This window comes from Barbatula barbatula (assembly GCF_947034865.1).
Source record: "Barbatula barbatula genome assembly, chromosome: 24".
Lineage (NCBI taxonomy): Eukaryota > Metazoa > Chordata > Actinopteri > Cypriniformes > Nemacheilidae > Barbatula > Barbatula barbatula.
In genome coordinates, this window is record NC_136787.1 from 2439774 (window position 1) to 2458308 (window position 18535).

General features: G+C 37.8%; 1 protein-coding gene across 1 annotated transcript in view; it reads left to right on the forward strand.

Moving 5' to 3' along the window:
* vldlr (very low density lipoprotein receptor) overlaps window positions 1-18535 on the forward strand; it is a 50820-nt gene that overhangs the window by 30645 nt on the left and 1640 nt on the right. The window contains exons 4-17 of the mRNA XM_079449282.1: window positions 29-151; window positions 960-1331; window positions 3231-3353; window positions 4399-4521; window positions 10922-11041; window positions 11150-11275; window positions 11652-11823; window positions 11967-12191; window positions 12292-12410; window positions 12918-13057; window positions 13155-13296; window positions 13450-13599; window positions 17571-17651; window positions 18191-18360. Coding sequence (XP_079305408.1) covers window positions 29-151; window positions 960-1331; window positions 3231-3353; window positions 4399-4521; window positions 10922-11041; window positions 11150-11275; window positions 11652-11823; window positions 11967-12191; window positions 12292-12410; window positions 12918-13057; window positions 13155-13296; window positions 13450-13599; window positions 17571-17651; window positions 18191-18360 — 2186 coding nt within the window. The remainder of the gene's footprint in view (window positions 1-28; window positions 152-959; window positions 1332-3230; window positions 3354-4398; window positions 4522-10921; window positions 11042-11149; window positions 11276-11651; window positions 11824-11966; window positions 12192-12291; window positions 12411-12917; window positions 13058-13154; window positions 13297-13449; window positions 13600-17570; window positions 17652-18190; window positions 18361-18535) is intronic.

Here is an 18535-nt window from a genome sequence, read left to right on the forward strand (position 1 = left end):
TGGTCATGTCTTGTTCTTTTTTACCTAGACATGAGAACTTGCCGAGTGAATGAGTTCAGCTGTGGTGTTGGCTCCACACAGTGCATTCCGGTTTTCTGGAAGTGTGATGGTGAGAAAGATTGCGACAACGGGGAAGATGAGGTTAATTGTGGTGAGTCACAAGGCACATCACATGCTGAAATTAAACCTAGGTCTTACAACCAAACTGTTACGGTCAGGGTTGCTTGCCCCACTTCTTGCTGCTTGCTGTTAAGGCAATATTGGCACATTAGTCATTCAGAGAAACCCATATGAAGGAAAAGTCACGCATTTCAAATTTTTATATCTATTCTTCTATATATATACTAGACTCATTTTTATTTTAATGGAAAGTCTCTAGCACAGAAGATCAAAGCCCCTAATCTCACGTGCTATCTCTAAACGTAAACATGAATCAAAATATCTTCCAAGACTGGAGCAATGCTGTCCACAATTTAAAAGCTCCGCACTCATACCATATTGGTGTAAAAAGTAATAAGTGTAGTGTAAAAGTGTAAAGGTAAAAGTAAAAATCGACTTGTTTATGGCTGGTACAGAATAAGTATTCAATAACTGACACCCAAGGATCATTAGTGTAGTGTTTGGAATTCAAAGTGTATTCGTTAAAAGTACTTAATAAGTATTTGAATGTGGACTATTTTACTCAAATTTAATATAATTTATTTTCCCCCTGTATGTTGTGTGTACTGATTTTCTGATAGTAGTGTTTTTGCTTTGTTTTTGGGAGCTTGTTCCCTTGAGTGAATGTGCATCTGAACAGTATGCACTTGGGAAAATCTAGACATTTTAGGTCTTTCCAGAAAAGTTATTTTCTAGAAGTGAAGAAAGAATATTTATTGGGTAAAGCTTGCCTCGATTACGTGCACATTTTAGCCCTTCTAACAGTGTCATCACACATTTTCTTCATGTCATTTTGTCAGGAAACATTACATGTTCACCTCTGGAGTTCACCTGTGCCAGCAGTCGCTGCGTGTCTCATAATTTTGTTTGCAATGGTGAGGATGATTGTGGGGACGGCAGTGATGAGCAGGGTTGCGCTCCATCCTCCTGTGGTCCCAGTGAGGTTCCCTGTGGAAACATTACATGCATTCCTAGGAGCTGGTTATGTGATGATGATGTAGACTGCCAAGACCAATCAGATGAGTCCCCTGAACGTTGCGGCCGCAACCCAACGCCACCGGCAAAATGTTCGTCCAGTGAAATGCAGTGTGGTTCTGGGGAATGCATTCATAAGAAGTGGCGCTGTGACGGTGACTCAGACTGCAAGGACAGCAGTGACGAGAAAAACTGCTGTGAGTACACTGATGTCAAATGGTCAAGATTTTGCAATACTCAATATGTTTGAGGATATAATACTCTATTCAATGTTTTTGAGAATGTTGTTTTTTGAGAATATGGTGTTCATAGAGTTTAGTGGTAAACTGGTGCTAAACAAATTAATAAAATAATGTTAAACACACAACTGATAAAGACACAAAAAATTCCATTGAATGCTAAGTTACTTTGTTAAACCGTTGAAATATATATTTAAGGCACAAGAAAGTCTTTAAAGGTGTTGTGAACTGGCCTTTTTATTATTTTATACTGATGACTTAAGTTAACGTATGACATTCGTATGGTTTTTACATTCAAAAACATAAAAGTCAATATGTAATAATAGGCTATTGTCTACCCTGGATTGGAGGTAGGCTCGAGAAACACTCTTGGAAGTAAACGCCCACTATGATTGGATAACCCCATTTCAATAAGGAGGTATATATGTACCAATAGACAAATAAATGAATCATTAAATAAATGAAACTACTGAAATAAGACAGAAACAATAATAATAAATATCTTATGTTCTCACTCGAGATCAGTGCTCTGGTTATGCGAATGAGACGTCATGGTGTAAAGGACACATGTAGGGTGTCAGACTCTTGTGCAAAGTCAGTCTGATCAACGGCTCAAACCCTACTCTGAGCAGATTTGAGTTGGAATGGCTGCACTTCAAATGTAAAAACCTTTATCGCTTCATTTCTGCAAGCATATCTGTATTTATTAATTTCTTTATTCATGCACTTTATTTATACACTTTATTAAGTCATTTCTCATCGTCCATAGAAAATTGTGCTCAGACATTAGATCTATCTAATTCACTGTAAAAAAAGGTACAGTTTTAATAAAAATGCAAAGGGAAATGACAAAATTCCGCTCGGGTCCTAAATTGCTTTCCTGAAATCAAAGAACATTCGATATGAATGAATGAAAAGCAAAACATGATATATTAGTCATGAATATGTGTGCCGTGAATGACTGTATCAATGAATGAGATACACCACTTGCGCTTAAAATGTAGGAGATTAAAACAAACTCCGTGTTTACCAAAGGAAACCTGCCCCCGACCAGGTAAGGTTCACAGAGTAAGTTACTATGGCTACTGAATCGGAGTATAAGGTACCTCTCTTCTAGAAATGGGCTTGACTTACCCCGCTTTATCAGGTTCGACATTCCTCGCATTCTGAAAAGGAAAACCCAGAGTTTCCCTCATTTCAGAGTTCACTAAACCTCCTTATTGAAACAGCCCCTGGTGGACACGTACTGTAGGTTACACATAATCAGGACCGATCAGGCAATCTCGAACAAAGAAATAGTGACGCATAGTACAAATATGTTTAACTCGCATAAGATTGCTGCTCCTTTCCTGTCGGTTCCAATTTTGACAGTACTGCATGACTTTTAACTCTGTCTCCCTGCAAATCCAGCGTTGACCTGTACCTTGTTTACAAAGTAATCCGCATTGAAATGAAGTAGACAAACACTCAATGTTTTACCCATGTGAGCTGGAACTTATTTAAAAATAAACTTCAACCACACATTCCTATTATCAGAATCCAAAGGAACGTTATGCAGTGACCGTGTTCTTCCACAACCAGGCATTGCACAATATTTTGCAATCTTCGGCAGCATTATATAACAATAGTTTTCAACCAAAGTCTCAAACGCAATGACTGATATAATGTTATTTGAAGAGCAAGGTGTAACAATGCACATTGTCAGACAGAAATACTCACTTGGAAATTATTGGAAAACATATTGGTTTGATGGTTTATTGTGGATTTCATTTTTGGTTGGAGTATCCCTTTTAAGCATTTGCAACCGGGCAATGGTCCTTAATCGTTCCTGTGGTTCTTTGTTCCTGCCCTACACAGCTGTCCGTACCTGCAGGCCTGACCAATTCAAGTGCGAGGATGGAAGTTGTATCCATGGCAGCCGGCAGTGCAATGGGTTTAGAGATTGTGGAGATGGCACAGATGAAGTAAACTGCAAAAATGGTGAGTCTGTTGAACTGGAAAGAATATTTTATGTTTTTTAAATTCCTTATTAAATTCCTTTGGGTAATAGCGAGGAGTCGGGCCAGATATAGGTCTACTGCATGTATTTTTCATGCAAAAGGAGAAATCAAATATTTGCTTTACTATGAATGCATGATAGTTCTCCCAAAATTCTGTCATCATTTACTTATTCTCATGTCATTTGAAAATTGTATGACTTTCTTCCCCTAAACACAAGAGAAGCTGTTTTAAAGAAAGTTGGTAACCGCACAGCAGTGGCGCCCATTCACTTCTATTGTATGTTGCCAAAATTATGCAAGTAAATGGGTGCAAGTTATCAATATTCTTCAAAATGTTTGTGTTTTGTGAAAGAAAGTTATACAGGTTTGAGATGACAAGAGTGTGAGTAAACAATTTAAATTTTTGCTTGAACTATCCCTTTCATTTATATTTTTTGGTAACACTTTACAACAAGGTTTCATTAATTGAGTTAAGGCAGTGTTTCTTAAAGTGTGGGGCGGGCCCCACTGTTGGGGAATAGAGACATGACAAGTGGGGTCCAACAGATGGGTGGACATTTTGTCATCTCTATTATTTACTTTATTATTGACCATACACTCAAAACATAAAATTACTTATCAGATCACAAAGAAAAGAAAACTGGAGATTCGGCACCCGCAGAGAAAACCAAGACAGACAGTGGACCTTATTACATTTAGTAATTTTTTTTAGCAGACCCTTTTTTTATCCAAAGCGTTTACCATTTCGTTTTTTTGGCTATTGGGGACAGGTGGGGCTCGCACACCTTCCTTACCTCCAGAGCGGGGAGTGGCAGGAAAAGTTAAGGAGACAACCGGCCAGTTGTTATAGGACCCGACACAAAGCTTAATTCTATATATTTAGAAATAGCTATGAATAACAAAGCCTGTAGAAATATTGTTCCTTGTTAGTGTATGTAAAATAATTTAGTTAATGTTATTATAAATTGGTTCACATTTTTGTCTTTTTGGTCAGAAACTCATGTACTCTTTGTTTATTGTTTCAGTGACTCAGTGTAGCGGCCCTGACACGTTTAAGTGTCGAAGTGGGGAATGCATTGAGATGAGTAAAGTGTGTAATAAGGCCCGTGACTGCCCTGACTGGAGCGATGAACCCATCAAAGAGTGCAGTAAGTACAAATGTTTTAATGATATTGTCATTATATCACTGACTATAAGGGGTATTTCCATTCCAGGAATGTTTTCACAATTCCTATATTGCAATTGTTGACGCAAGCACCTGCTATAAGAACTAAATTTTCCCCCAGGCCATATCTATATACACACACTGTAGTAACTCTACAGTTTTTTTCCTTCTGTGTACTGCTGACAAGGGAGTTAAAACTGTGTTAAAGGGATACTTCACCCAAGGAACAAAATGTTCACATGTTTAACTCACCCTCAAGGAATCCTATGTGAATATGACTCATATGAGTTGTTTTATCACATATGCTTTATCTTCCAAGCGGTAGAATGGGAGTGAGTTTTCGAAGCTCGAAAAAAAGGGCATACATAGATCAAAGAACTGATCGAGATGGCTCTGTGGTCTTAAAGAGAACAGTTTTTCATACATTATGACTTCTTTACAATGTTTAATGTGCTGGCTTGACTTGGTCAACTTGTCATAAAATAAGTTGGACGTATGATGTAGTTGTTCTGTGCTTGATACACTCCCCCAGCGTTCGTACAGGTTTTTTGAACATGAAATAATTTTTTGTAACAACTTGTCTTGGTGCCTTATTGGGGAGAGTTTGAAACTGATAGATGGAGCTGTCTCAAGTTGCCGGTCGCATGTGGTAAATGAGTCCTTTGTCTGTGTTTTGTTGGCAATCGGCACGTATGTGCATAAGGCAAACTTACAGTTAATCAATTGTCAGGTATAATGCTACGATGTATTGCTTGTGCGTGCTGTAGTCCTGCCCAACTGAACGCGTTCAGGGCTTGCCTGTTTTCGGAAGTAATTGTATAGCTGCATCTGTCTTTTATAAATGTGATCAAACTAAAGACTCTCCGAAGCTATGAAGTATGCAATAGGTTCTCAAGATTAATATGAGATTGGCAGAAACTGTGTGCTTTATGTCCAATGTAACAAAGGTCTTCTGAAGTGAATCGATGCGTTTAAGAGAAATATCCATATTGACACAGCTATTATCGATAATGTCCGAAAACTTCCGTTATCCCTTGGCAGCGAGTGAACAAGAGAGTTGTTTCAGAAAATGACGCAGGTGTCAGGCGGCAGCCTTTTTTTATTTGTTTGGCTGCCGCCTCTATGCTGCTGCTTTTGCCATTGGAACTTACGGCACACCTGTGTCATTTGTCATAAAGGTGTTAAATGAAACAAAAAACACACAAATTACATCAATTATAGTCTGGTGCTTTTAGCTTAAAGTATGTTTTTCAACAGGCTGCAGCACAACATTTTACACAAAGTTAATATCTCTGAATTGTGAGATTTGCTTAATCGTTGTCCTGAACTGAGCCATTTCATGATAGCATAAAGTACACTCCATCCACATCAGGGTCTGTTACTTCAGTGTTTTGCTCCTCCAATGGGTGTTCAAGTGCAGTCTTGCTCCAAAAGGTCCTAGGATAAAATAAATATGTAAGTAAAGTATGCACTGTTCTGTGCGTTTTAATCGTAACATTAACACCTGGTTTTCAAAGCTCATTGTCGCAAAATTCTTCTTTTAAAACGTTTAAACCGTTTCCAATGTACACACAAGTGTGATCTCAAACTGTTTTATGTAATTCAGACAAAACACATCTGTTCCCCAGTAACAATACAATTAGCACTAAATACTGATTTAATGCACTACTGTGAAAAAAGACGCAACATGATGTGCTTGTCTAACTGAGTTAACATATGTATGGTATAATCAGTCTCACGAGCTAGCAACATCACACATTAACACCAGTTCAGTCTTTTTTTCTAAATACACAGCCAAAAATCTTAAATAACATTATAGAGTAACTGTTCACTATAATAACGCTGACAAAAACCTGCTAATAGGACACGTGTGTGCACTTAACAGACTATGTGGTTGAATCGGAAAACAAATTACTTGATAGACCTGGCAGAGAATACTCATAACAGACATACGAAGTGTAACTGACAGTCAAGGTGCGTCCCAAATCACGCACTTGTGCACTATTCTATGACATTTTGTAGTATAAACAGTGTGAGTAGTGCATTCACATTGAAAATTCTCAAAGTAGTGCATTCACATTGAAAATTCCAAAGAAATACTGCATTCACATTGAAAATTCCAAAGAAATACTGCATTCACATTAAATTCTAAACGCTGTTTAAAAGTAAATTCTCCAAAAAGAGGTGCACTTTAAGTACCCAGGTGATGCACTTTTTCAACCGCAAATATGAAGTGTGGAACTGTGGACACTTCACGCACTTAATGGTTGCAGTTTTGCTTGCATAGCGGAACACCTGTCCACACAATCAATCAATCAGACTCCTACCACTCCACTATGGGAAAGACCAAAGAGCTTTCTTAGGACACCAGGGACAAAATTGTAGACCTGTACAAGGCTCGGATGGGCTACAGGACAATAATTAATTATCCATAACTGTGAATTAATAACTAATTACGTACTTATTTATTATTAACTTAACATTTAATTTCCGTTTAATTGTCAAACTGCACATTCATCCAACTGCATAAAAATAAAACATCAAAGTCAATATAGTTTAGTTGAAATCGTCAAACTACGCCTTCATTCCAACTAAATAAAACATCAGTCAATAAATTTTTTGTTTAAATCGTATAACTTCGCCTCATTCAAACTTCAGACAACAACTAAATAAAAGCATTTACAAACAAAGTCAATGGAATTTACATAATGTTGTCAAAATTCGCCGTCATTTAAACTTCATACAACTTAATAAAACATTAAAAAACCAATTTATTTTACATTCATTGTTTGAAATTCTAAATATAACTTTTGAAACAAAGCCATAACTCAATTAATGGGAGCCTTTGGCTTGTTTCTCCGCAATAATACTGTCCAAACGAGGAGGGATGGGTGACCGTGAAACGCGAAGTGTGATGCAAATCTCCAGCCTGCCTCTTAACTTTGTTTTGGTTGCTGTCAGTACAGGTATGAACTTTGTAAAGGGAGTAAACATTTCTAAGCCTTCGCAGCCATCGCTGGATGTTCCGCTTTTAATTTGATCCAGACGCCTGCAAGGGAGGATGTCTGAAAAATGTTCTTTAGTCCCCCATCATTTGTGATTTCAATGAGCTGATCCTCATCATGAACCGACGTGGATGATTCGTGGTGCATATTTTCAAAAGGATCACAAACCCATTCTTTTCCGGTTCTTAGATTGCTTGAACTTGGAAAGTAACGTTCAAACTCTACTGACAGTGAAGCTATATGGTTACAGATCAGCTGGTAGAGAGATGGCTGAGGATTCTTATTTCCAGATAATGTTTGAAACATGTAGTGGCTTTCAGCGGTTTCTGTTGCCCTATTTGTTCACATCTTTTCCGTGCAAAGTATTCAAAGGGTTTGTTTTTCAGTGCTGGATGCTTAATTTCAAGATGATGAAGCAATTTTGAGGGCTTCATTGACTCATTCGCCAATTTATCTCCACATATTACACACATAGGGTTTGGAGCTTGTGAGCTGCCGGTAGCTAAAAACACATAATTTAGATATCATATTTTTCGGTTAAAGGTGGTTTTCTTTTTCTTGTAAGTAACGTTAGCTGTCTCTGAATCACAATCACTTTGTCTTTTCCTACCTCCTCCACTGAAGAATCCATCGAGCGATGTTTGTTTGCACTCATTTTAATTCTGGTTGACAGAAAGTCAAAAATTTTTAAAAACGTGCCCTCTGTGTAAATTTGAACGGTCACTCTTAAAGAGCCAAGGCATAATAAAAATATAGAGTGACGTAACAAGGATTTTCAGCACATTTTTTCACCCGGCATAGGCTCTTTCATGGCCCGGTACTGGGTCGCGACCCTAGGGTTGGGGACCTCTGATCTGGGTGATCCAGAGGAGGCATGGGAGAAGGTCATGTGGTCAGATGAGACCAAAATATAACTTTTTGGTATAAACAAAAACAAAGAGACTGCACCGTATTGAAAGGAGGATGGATTGGGCCATGTATCGTGAGATTTTGGGCATCGACCTCCTTCCCTTATGGGAAATTTATCGCATAAGTTTACACAGTAATAATAGTTTGTTAGACATGCATGCTGAGCACTCTGACAATTTCCTTAAATATTTTCAAGTGTTTTATCACTCCAAAAATGCTTTTTTAGAGCTTGTTCGGATATTTTAGAAGTTTTAATTTACCCCTCCTATTCTTTTTAGGCTTTTGCGCCTCGTTGTGAACACTCTGTAGTTGTCCTTGTCTTCTCTTTGTTTATTCATTTACATATTTACCTCTTGGAGAGTGTTGCTTTTTTTGTCTGGACATTGTGAAGAGGTTTTTATAAATGCAGCGTTTAATAGAAGTAACAGTACAAAGTGCTGTATGCTAAGTAACGCATGACATGATGATTATGGATCCTTTCTGAGGGGTCCTTTAAAGCCTCTCAGTTTTGGCCATCAGACTACTCACCCATTTGCCTGATGGCAACAGGATAAACACTTAGTTTGTTCGGATTTGGAGTTAATCTGTTAACGGTGTCTGCACAGAAACACACAGGCTTCTCTACAGCGCAGCACAAGCACGGCAGATGCACACAGCAGTGTTTTAAAGGTTGGTAACCAATCTAGTTTATTGAAGCACTGTGTATTTTCGTGTTAATAGTTTTGATACAAGTTATTTCAAGTTTAAACTGCGTTTAGAAGCTGACAACACTATTCACGCATCTGACCTTAAGTTGGGTGATTAGGACTCTTGCATTCATCCATGATTAGCTAAATACAAATATAGGTATAGGACTACCAAATATATGGGTAAAGGACTACCAGACCAAGCCTTGTGGTCAGTCTGATTGTGACCCTTTGCACTTAAATTGCTTGTGTTACGCCTTCACTTATTTGTGAATGTTAATGGAGCAGTAAATTACATTTATAAAGTAAAAAACATCGGCCTGCTCAGGCACCATGTTATTAGAACGAAGAGGACTCATTACACTCCTGTAACTGTCTGTTTATTTATGGTTTGTACAGCATTATGTGCAATGTGCTTTAGGCCCTATTAAAGGATTTTAAAATTGGATCTTCGTGAGCTTATTCCGAAATGATTACAAATTCTAAACGCTTAAAAAAGCTAAACTTAGTTTAAAAATTTATTTCTCGATTTGTTTTAAACTAATTTTTTTTACATCATTTTACTTTAAAATAATTATACCGTGCCTTTTGTATTGCATTAGGCTATGTTACAAAAAATATTTGCTGCATTGTTATATTTTTTCACTAAGGTAAATATGCACTGAACAAGCCTAAACAATTTGCTTTTATTTGTTTTCATATTACATTTTATATCGATCTTCTATTTAGGTTAATCTCATTTGGCTATAGCCTACCTTGCGTTTTTGTGCCTCATTCCTCTTCATTGTTCTGCATTAACCAACAAAATATATACATAAAGTTTGTTTTTTAAAATTGATGTCTTTGTCATTTGCAAAAGGCAACATTATTTAGGCCTATTTAGCACTAAATAAAGGAAGGCAGTAATAATAACAGATTGCGCAATTAAGCCAGCCAAAAACTCAGCAAGGAAATATTTTTCCCTATTTTACCCCATTTTCACGATGAACACACGCACAGATTCCAGAAAATCCCTGACAAAATCTAACGACCCCCGGACAAATTCTCTGTGGATTGCTACTATTGGTTTTACATGGTGTTCGGCCATTCACGGATTACATTACTTGGAGTTTGCAGACTTCTGCTCTTAACTTCTGCGCACTGCATTACATGATTAATGCAGCTTGTGGTTTGCAAGACGACTGGTGTTTATAGTCGTCTTTTGCCACTACCAAGATGGCATCTGCATAGACTCCTTATTGTCCATTGGATTGTACGTCAAAGTAGTATTTACACTCAGATTGTCTATGGTTTAAACTGTGACAAAAAAACTTGCTTGCTTATCGTGAGGCCCGGACAAACACTGATTTGTGTTTTAGGAGCCTAAAAGTGGTTGTCACATATATTATACATCTTTGATTATGAAAGGCTTTCCCTTTCAAAGAAATTGGCCCTTTACAGATATAGAAAAATGCTACTGTACAAATTCACTGTCGCAATACATCCACCTCCTGCCACAATACACAGTACTCTAGAGCATGTGCAACTAAAGCAATGTGATTCTGAAGTAGTTTACACTGAATTAATTAAATTATTTAATTAATACACTATAGAGTTGTAGCCTGAGGTTCCACCAAGCAAAAATATGAATGACACTTTTTTCCAGCATGCTCCATGTTTTTAATCCATATCCCAGGACATTGTTTCATTATGTTGAGTACCTCTCTTAAGTACTTAAGTCTCTTGCTTGTGTGCCACATTGGTATTCCAAATGTATCACACTGGTGTTCGCTATTTATTTTAGATATGAACGAATGCCTGCTCAACAATGGCGGCTGCTCCCACATCTGCAGTGACATGACGATTGGCTATGAATGTGAATGTCCGCCGGGACTCCAGCTCATTGATCACAAGACCTGTGGTGGTATGAATACCTTAAACGGGTGTTTAATAATTTAGAATAATTATTGTAGGTTCTAAAAATCAATCTTGGTTCTAATTTGTAAGTATGTCTTTAATGTTTCCTCTGCAGATGTCAATGAGTGTCTAAGCCCTGGAATATGTAGTCAGATCTGTATAAATCTTAAAGGAGGCTACAAGTGTGAGTGTCATAATGGCTATCAGATGGATCCCACCACTGGAGTGTGCAAGGCTGTAGGCAAGAGAATTTTGAGTACACTTTAAAGCAATTTCTCAGTTCTTTAGCTTGGCTAATGAGATGTAAATTTTTTTTTAACATTTGCTTCCATTCCATTAGAACTTTGCCACAGAAATAGTCAGACTTCTATCTTTATTGTTTCAAGACAACATAGCAAGCTAATAACGCCAAATCTGCAACACTACCTGTTTTGTACGCATTTGTTTTTGTTGTAAAAACATTTCATAAAAATAATCACAAACTATAGTCATCATTATAGCTTTGTACTGTACAATCGTAGTTTTATCAAAATTCCTATAGTAAGATATAGATGAATTGCTATATAGGTTACTATAGGTTAACTTTAACAGCCTTTATGGTCATTTTACGTGCTCAGGTAAAGAGCCCTGTCTTATTTTCACCAATCGAAGAGACATTCGTAAACTGGGCCTTGAACGTCGTGAATATACTCAGATTGTGGAGCAGCTGCGGAACACTGTTGCACTAGATGCTGACTTTACTCAGCAGAGGATATTCTGGGCTGATCTTGGGCAAAAAGGGATTTTCAGGTAACTGCTTGTTCTCTGGTATGAAGCATGTCTCATATACAACTAATGTTAGACATTAAATGCATTTGTGCACACATGTAATAGAAGTGCACTCTTATCTAAATTCCTGTATGTCCCGTATGAGTTGATGTCTTTCTCCACAGCACAGTATTGGATAATCAGGAGGATGGAGCAAGTCATAGCAAAGTGATTGATGGTGTTCACATGCCTGTTGGAATAGCAGTGGACTGGATTTACAAAAACATCTATTGGTCAGACCTGGGTAGTAAGAGCATATCTGTGGCCAACTTCAATGGTACTAAGAGAAAGGTGCTGTTTGACAGCGGTCTAAAAGAACCGGCCTCTATTGCTGTAGATCCTCTGTCAGGGTAATGTGATTAGATCAGACATAAAAACCATTTTTGCTGATATTTGCCTGTTTTTATGTATTCTGGATCAATCAGTACTGTAACCTTTCTGCAATGTTAGGTTTCTGTATTGGTCCGACTGGGGTGAACCAGCCAAGATTGAAAAGTCTGGAATGAATGGAGTTGACAGACAGGTGCTAGTTGAGATGGACATTCAGTGGCCCAATGGAATCACTCTTGGTCCGTAAGCTTTGTGTGGTCTTTTTTTTGCCTGAAAGTAATTGAATCAATACAGTAGGTGTTGTCTTTTTTCAGTAAGTTGTGTTTGCCTATGGTTGGGATTTGTTGAAATCACCTACTTTTTTACATATTAGTTTCTGTATGTAACTCTCTGTGAGCTTTAGATGTAAATAAAAACTCATTGTTCACTTGAGTGGAGATGTTTAATTACTTTAGGTTCTCATGGTGTGTAATGCATGTGAGAAAGAAACCTGGTTATATGGCTCAGGTAACTCCTCAAATGTAAATTAAATCACCAGGGTATCATTAGGAATATGACTTTGGCCACTAAGAAACCAGCTAGCAAACACCTAGAACATTGTAACTGAAAAGTAATGTGATAAAACTGGCTTTCCTGGAAATTACCCAAAACTATGGGCAAGCACCACTGACTTCTTTTCTAGACAATGTAAAAATACTACAGACAAAACATGTTTTCTGCCTAAATCAAAACTTGTGTCTTTATAGATCTTATCAAGGGGAGACTATATTGGGTGGACTCCAAGCTGCACATGCTCTGTAGTGTTGACCTGAATGGAGACAATCGCAGAAAAGTGCTGCAATCCCCATATTACCTTGCCCACCCTTTGGCTATAGCAGTTTTTGAGGTACACAGAGCTCAAACTTGATCAGACATGACTGATGCTTCTAAAATTAATTGATTGTATCAGATCATCCTTTAACCTTTACATACACTTACCATAGGATCGTGTGTTCTGGACAGATGGTGAAAACGAGGCCATCTATGGTGCAAACAAGTTCACAGGTTCTAATATAACTATGCTGGCCAGCAACCTCAATGAACCACAGGACATCATTGTGTACCATGAGCTTATTCAGCTGTCAGGTGGGTCTTGCAGATATCTAGAATGTTAGAAACAAACTCCAAATTAACTGAGAAATATTTCTGCATCAGTGACTCATTAGTTACTCCCTTGTCTGCATTTATTATTGCCAATATCACCTTCTAAAGAGCAAAGGCTTTGTGTTCTCAATACAGGGACAAACTGGTGTAATGAGAAGCTGGAGAATGGAGGCTGTTCGTTTATGTGTTTGCCAGCTCCACAGATTAACAAACATTCCCCAAAATACACTTGTGTTTGTCCACAAGGTCAAACACTCTCTCTGGATGGACTGCGTTGCAGACCAGGTAAGTAACAGTCACCCTGTTAAAAATAATGTTCGAGACATTTTCCCCATAATTCACTTTTCATCTCCATTGTAAATTTTGTTGCAAATAGCAATCAGATGCCATTAACACAAAGTGAAATTTGAAAAAAAAATTGGAAATATAAGCTATTTTCACGAAGTGAAAATTACAGAATTTCCAACAACGTTTGGTCGCGTCTGATTTAGTCTCGATGTTAGTGATATGCTATTGGCACAGAATAAATAGAATCTATTGTAATTTAAACAAGGTTAAAATATCAGTAGAGCTGTAGACTTAAAAACGAGATCTCAGTCTTCAAGTCAAGTCAGCTTTATTTATATAGCACTTGTTACGAAACACAGGTCAAATATCAGACAGACTATACATTCCTATATGCAGTGTTAATTAAATAAAACTATACAATTCTAGCAGCACCCCCGGCCAGGCAAACAGTGCAAAACAGTATGAAAACGGTGGCGAGAAACCCAAAACTCCATTGGAGGAGAAAATAACATTAGAGGGACACCAGGCCTAACCAGGGAGTCCTGTTCCCCTCGGGCAAAAGCTGCAGCCTCTGCACAAGCTTGACACTGCTTGCACAACAAGGCAAAATACAAAAAATAATTCGATTTAAGATTATCATTAATACTTTTGTAGAGTCGCCACATCCTTTTTACAGCTCTATCATCACAGCATTTGACAGGTCTGGGCATGGACTGCATCCTGCCCGCTCTGGTAACCTTGGACTGCGTCCTGCCAGCTCTAGTAACCTTGGAACAATGAGACAAGTCTGGCTGAGGGTAGAGTACTGTTCTGCACTCTTTGATGCAACAAATGCATCAGTTGTTATTGGAAGTGTTCATTGTTCCGGTTGCTCTAACTAGTGCAGCCTAAACCTTCAGAATATATATATTATGATAGTGTAGTGTATACAAGATGGGTCTTTACTATAGAAAAGATGCGTCTTTTGTCTAGATTTAAACTGACAAAGTATGTCTGCCTCACGGACAGTGCGGGGAAGACTGTTCCAAAGTTTAGGCGCTTGATAGGAAAAGGATCTGCCGACTGCACTTGATTTTAAAATTCTAGGTATTACCAACTGACCTGACACCTGAGAGCGTAGTGCACGTGAAGGACTGTAATACGAGGGAAGTTCACTCAAGTAGCGAGGAGCTAAACCATGCAGGGCTTCATAGGCAATAAGCAAGATTTTATATTGATTCAATGCTTTATAGGTAAACGGTGTAAGGTTGACCGAACCGGGCTAATATGCTCATATTTGTTTGTATGAGTAAGAGCTCGAGCTGCTGTATTTTGGAGCAGTTGGAGTTTTTGTAATAGGCCTGCAGGGCAACCACCTAATAGTGCATTAAAGTAATCTAGTCTTGATGTCATAAAGGCATGAATTAGCTTCTCTGCATCTGATGGTGACAGCATGTGACGTAGTTTAGATGGAAAAACGCAATTTTACAAGTGTTGGCGACTTTGAGTACTATCGAATAAAAAGCCAAAATTCTTAGCTGAAGATTAGGGTTTTATGGAACATCCATCAATAGTTAAGCAGTATTCTTGGTTGTTACGTATGGTGGTTTTCGGTCCAATAAGTAACACTTCAGTTTTGTCCGAGCTCAGTAATAAGAAATTGTTACTCATCCACTTTTATATCGACTATGCATTCCACTATTCGATGGAAATGCTGTGTTTCAGGAGGCTTCGAGGAAATATAAAGTTGCGTATCATCAGCATTACAGTGAAAGCTAACTAAGTGTCGCTGTATTATATTTCCAAGAGGTAGCATGTATAATGCGAGGAGCATAGGCCCTAAGACTAGGCTCTGTGGTACACAATACTGGACTTGCAATTTGCGTGACACCTCATTGTTTATTGAAAATCTTCATTGATGTCATTCCTTTGGAGGAACATAATTGAGTTGAGAACTTAAGATATGAAAGGTAGATTCGAAATCGGTCTGTAGTTAACTAGTTCTCCAGGGTCGAGATGGGTTTTTTTGACAAGGGGCCTTATAACAGCCACCTTATATGCTTTAGGCACATGTCCTAGTGTCAGAGAAGAGTAAATAATGCTAAGGAGAGGATCTATAATTTCTGGGAGCATCTCTTTCAGTAGATTTGTAGGTATAAGGTTTAGCATGCATGTAGTTGATTTAGATGATCTAATGATTTTAGATAGTTCATTGTGATCTTTGGTAGAAAATAATCACAATTTCTACTTGGGGGCGTTGTAGTTAGTAATTTGTTCAGCGGGTTTCACTTCTGGTTGCACGGTTATTAATTATTTTACTAATATCTTGGATTTTATTTATGAAATAGTTAATCAATTCATCAGTGCTATGTTTGTATACAGAATCAGAAGTTGCTGACAATTTATTTTTGGTTAATTTAGCCACTGCATTAAATAACCTAGGGTTGTGCTGGTCTTCTTCTATTAGTGATGAAAGGTAGGCGGATCTAGAAGATTTTAGGGCTTTCCTGTATTTTCAAATACTATCCTTCCATGCTGTACGAAATACCTCTAATTTAGTTTTCATAAAGTTGTGCTCCATTTTTCTTCCCGCTTTCTTAAGAGCCTGAGTTTGTTCATTATACCACGGTGTCAGGCTGTCATATTAAATCTTCTTTAAGTGCAGAAGAGCAACTGTGTCTGGCGTTTCTGAGAAGGTGGCAGTACAATTTTCAATGGTAAAGTCAAGAACTTTAACGTTATTACTCATACTAAAGATTTGAGACAATTCAGGCAAATTATCAAGAAAAGCACATTTTGTAGTTGAAGTTATTGTTCTCCATTTTGGTAACTAGGAGTTTGATTTGCAGCCATAGGGTAATGAAGCAAGCAAGATACCAGATAATGATCCGAAATGTCGCTGCTCTGCTGAAGGATTTTTACGTCGTCCACATTTATACCGTAAGACAGTATTAAATCTAACGTATGATTACGAAGGTGAGTGGGTCCTGACACATGCTGTCTAATGCCCATGGAGTTAAGAGTGTCTTTAAAAGCCATTCCTATGCAGCACCCAAAGTCCACGAAGCGAACCGAAATGAGACGGTCTAGTCTTATGCAGGATTTCCAAGTTATGTCACCTGCTGCTCCTGTCACGAGATTCATTGTATTCATTGTAGCCATGTCAGCTCACGGCAACAAGGACACATTTTGAGACTGCCTTTGAAGAAGCCTTCGAAATGGCCTTACCAGTCTTTAGTCACGCTGCTGTGACGCATTCGGTCTTGAAAAGCAGCCCTCGAAGCATGCAGACCCCGACTTGGAAAACAGCTTATTACTCTATTATCAAGAAAAAACTCCTTTCAAAGGAGCTTTGAAAAAAAGTAAAAATCGCAATAGCCACATAAATGTAATCACGTTTTGAATGCGAATTGCGATTAATCGTGCAGCCCTAAATAGCAGCATTTCTAGGCCAGACGTACAAGATTAAAATTTGGACAGTCGATAGGTCATAAGCCCTTGCACATGTCACAAAATTTGGGTCAACTGTGGCCTAATGGTTAGAGCGTTGGGCTTGTGATCAGAAGGTCGCCGGTTCTAATCTCAGTGCCAGCAGGTCATGGCTGAAGTGCCCTTGAACAAGGCACCTTACCCCTGATTGCTCTGCAGTAATGTGCCACTGTATAAAACTACTTGTAAGTCGCCTTTGGATAAAAGCGTCTGCCAAATGAATAAATGTAAATGTAAAATGTATTGTAAGCGCCACAAGATTTATTTCCATCTTCCCAAAACTAAGAAAATCATTTGTTTTAAAGTGTCTCCAGAACAAAACCATTCACCAACCTTTTCTTGCTGTTGCTGTCATCATATGCTCATTTGATTGTGTTTATGTAATGTTGTATATTACTGTAAAGTTTGTTTACAGCATTTCTTGGTTATTATTTTGCCTAAATAGGTTTTATTATAATTAATTTGTCTGAAGCTTGATCTTTTTTTGTTTTAACCATTAGAAGGAAATATGAGTACTTCTATACATGAAGTCAATTCATCAGCCAAAGGGTCTGCTGCTGCCTGGGCCATTCTCCCTGTGTGTAAGTACGGCATTTCTGCTGTTTGATAGCATTCAATTCGGACACTTCTGATCAATTTCAGGACTCCGTTAATGTAAAGTATTTTTAAATAAAATTTCCAATATCGCTAGCAGCATTATTTATGTTGTTTACTTGTGTTTTGACTTGAGTTTGTCGGTCCAAAGGTTATCTCGATCCGTTTGAGGTCCTCCTAGATCCAAAAACATACTTTTCATTTTTAATGTTATGCTTAAAATGTTATTCTAAAAATCTAAAATATTAAAACATAAAACATTTTAAAATGTAATTGTAAAATCTTTTTTAGGTTAAGGTTTGCGTGCATCCTGCCCAAACCCAGTGGTGTTTACTGTTTAAATATATTTTCTATTGAAACAATAATTGTCAAGCCTTTTCATTGATACTTTTTTTATATATTAACTACAAAAAAAATGTCCACCATACAATTACTTATTACTTACTCACACCTTATTGCTAAAAACAAAATGTCCACCATACAATTACTTATTACTTACTCACACCTTATTGCTCTTTGCCTACAGTGTTGTTGGCCATGGCTGCTGCGGGTGGTTACTTGATGTGGAGGAACTGGCAGATCAAAAACAAGAAGAGTATGAACTTTGATAACCCAGTGTATCTGAAGACTACAGAAGAGGACCTCAATATAGATATAAGTAGACACTCTGCCTCTGTTGGCCACACATACCCTGCTGTGAGTTATGCATCTTTATTGTCTGTGTTTAATATAAATTGGATACCATTTACCTCATTGTTACAAAATATTGGAAATATGCTGTCAACGTAAAATGGAAAGCAAAGGCACTAATCCATGGCTTTGGAAATAATGTACTATACTGTTTTAAGAATTTATTCAGGCACAAAAACTG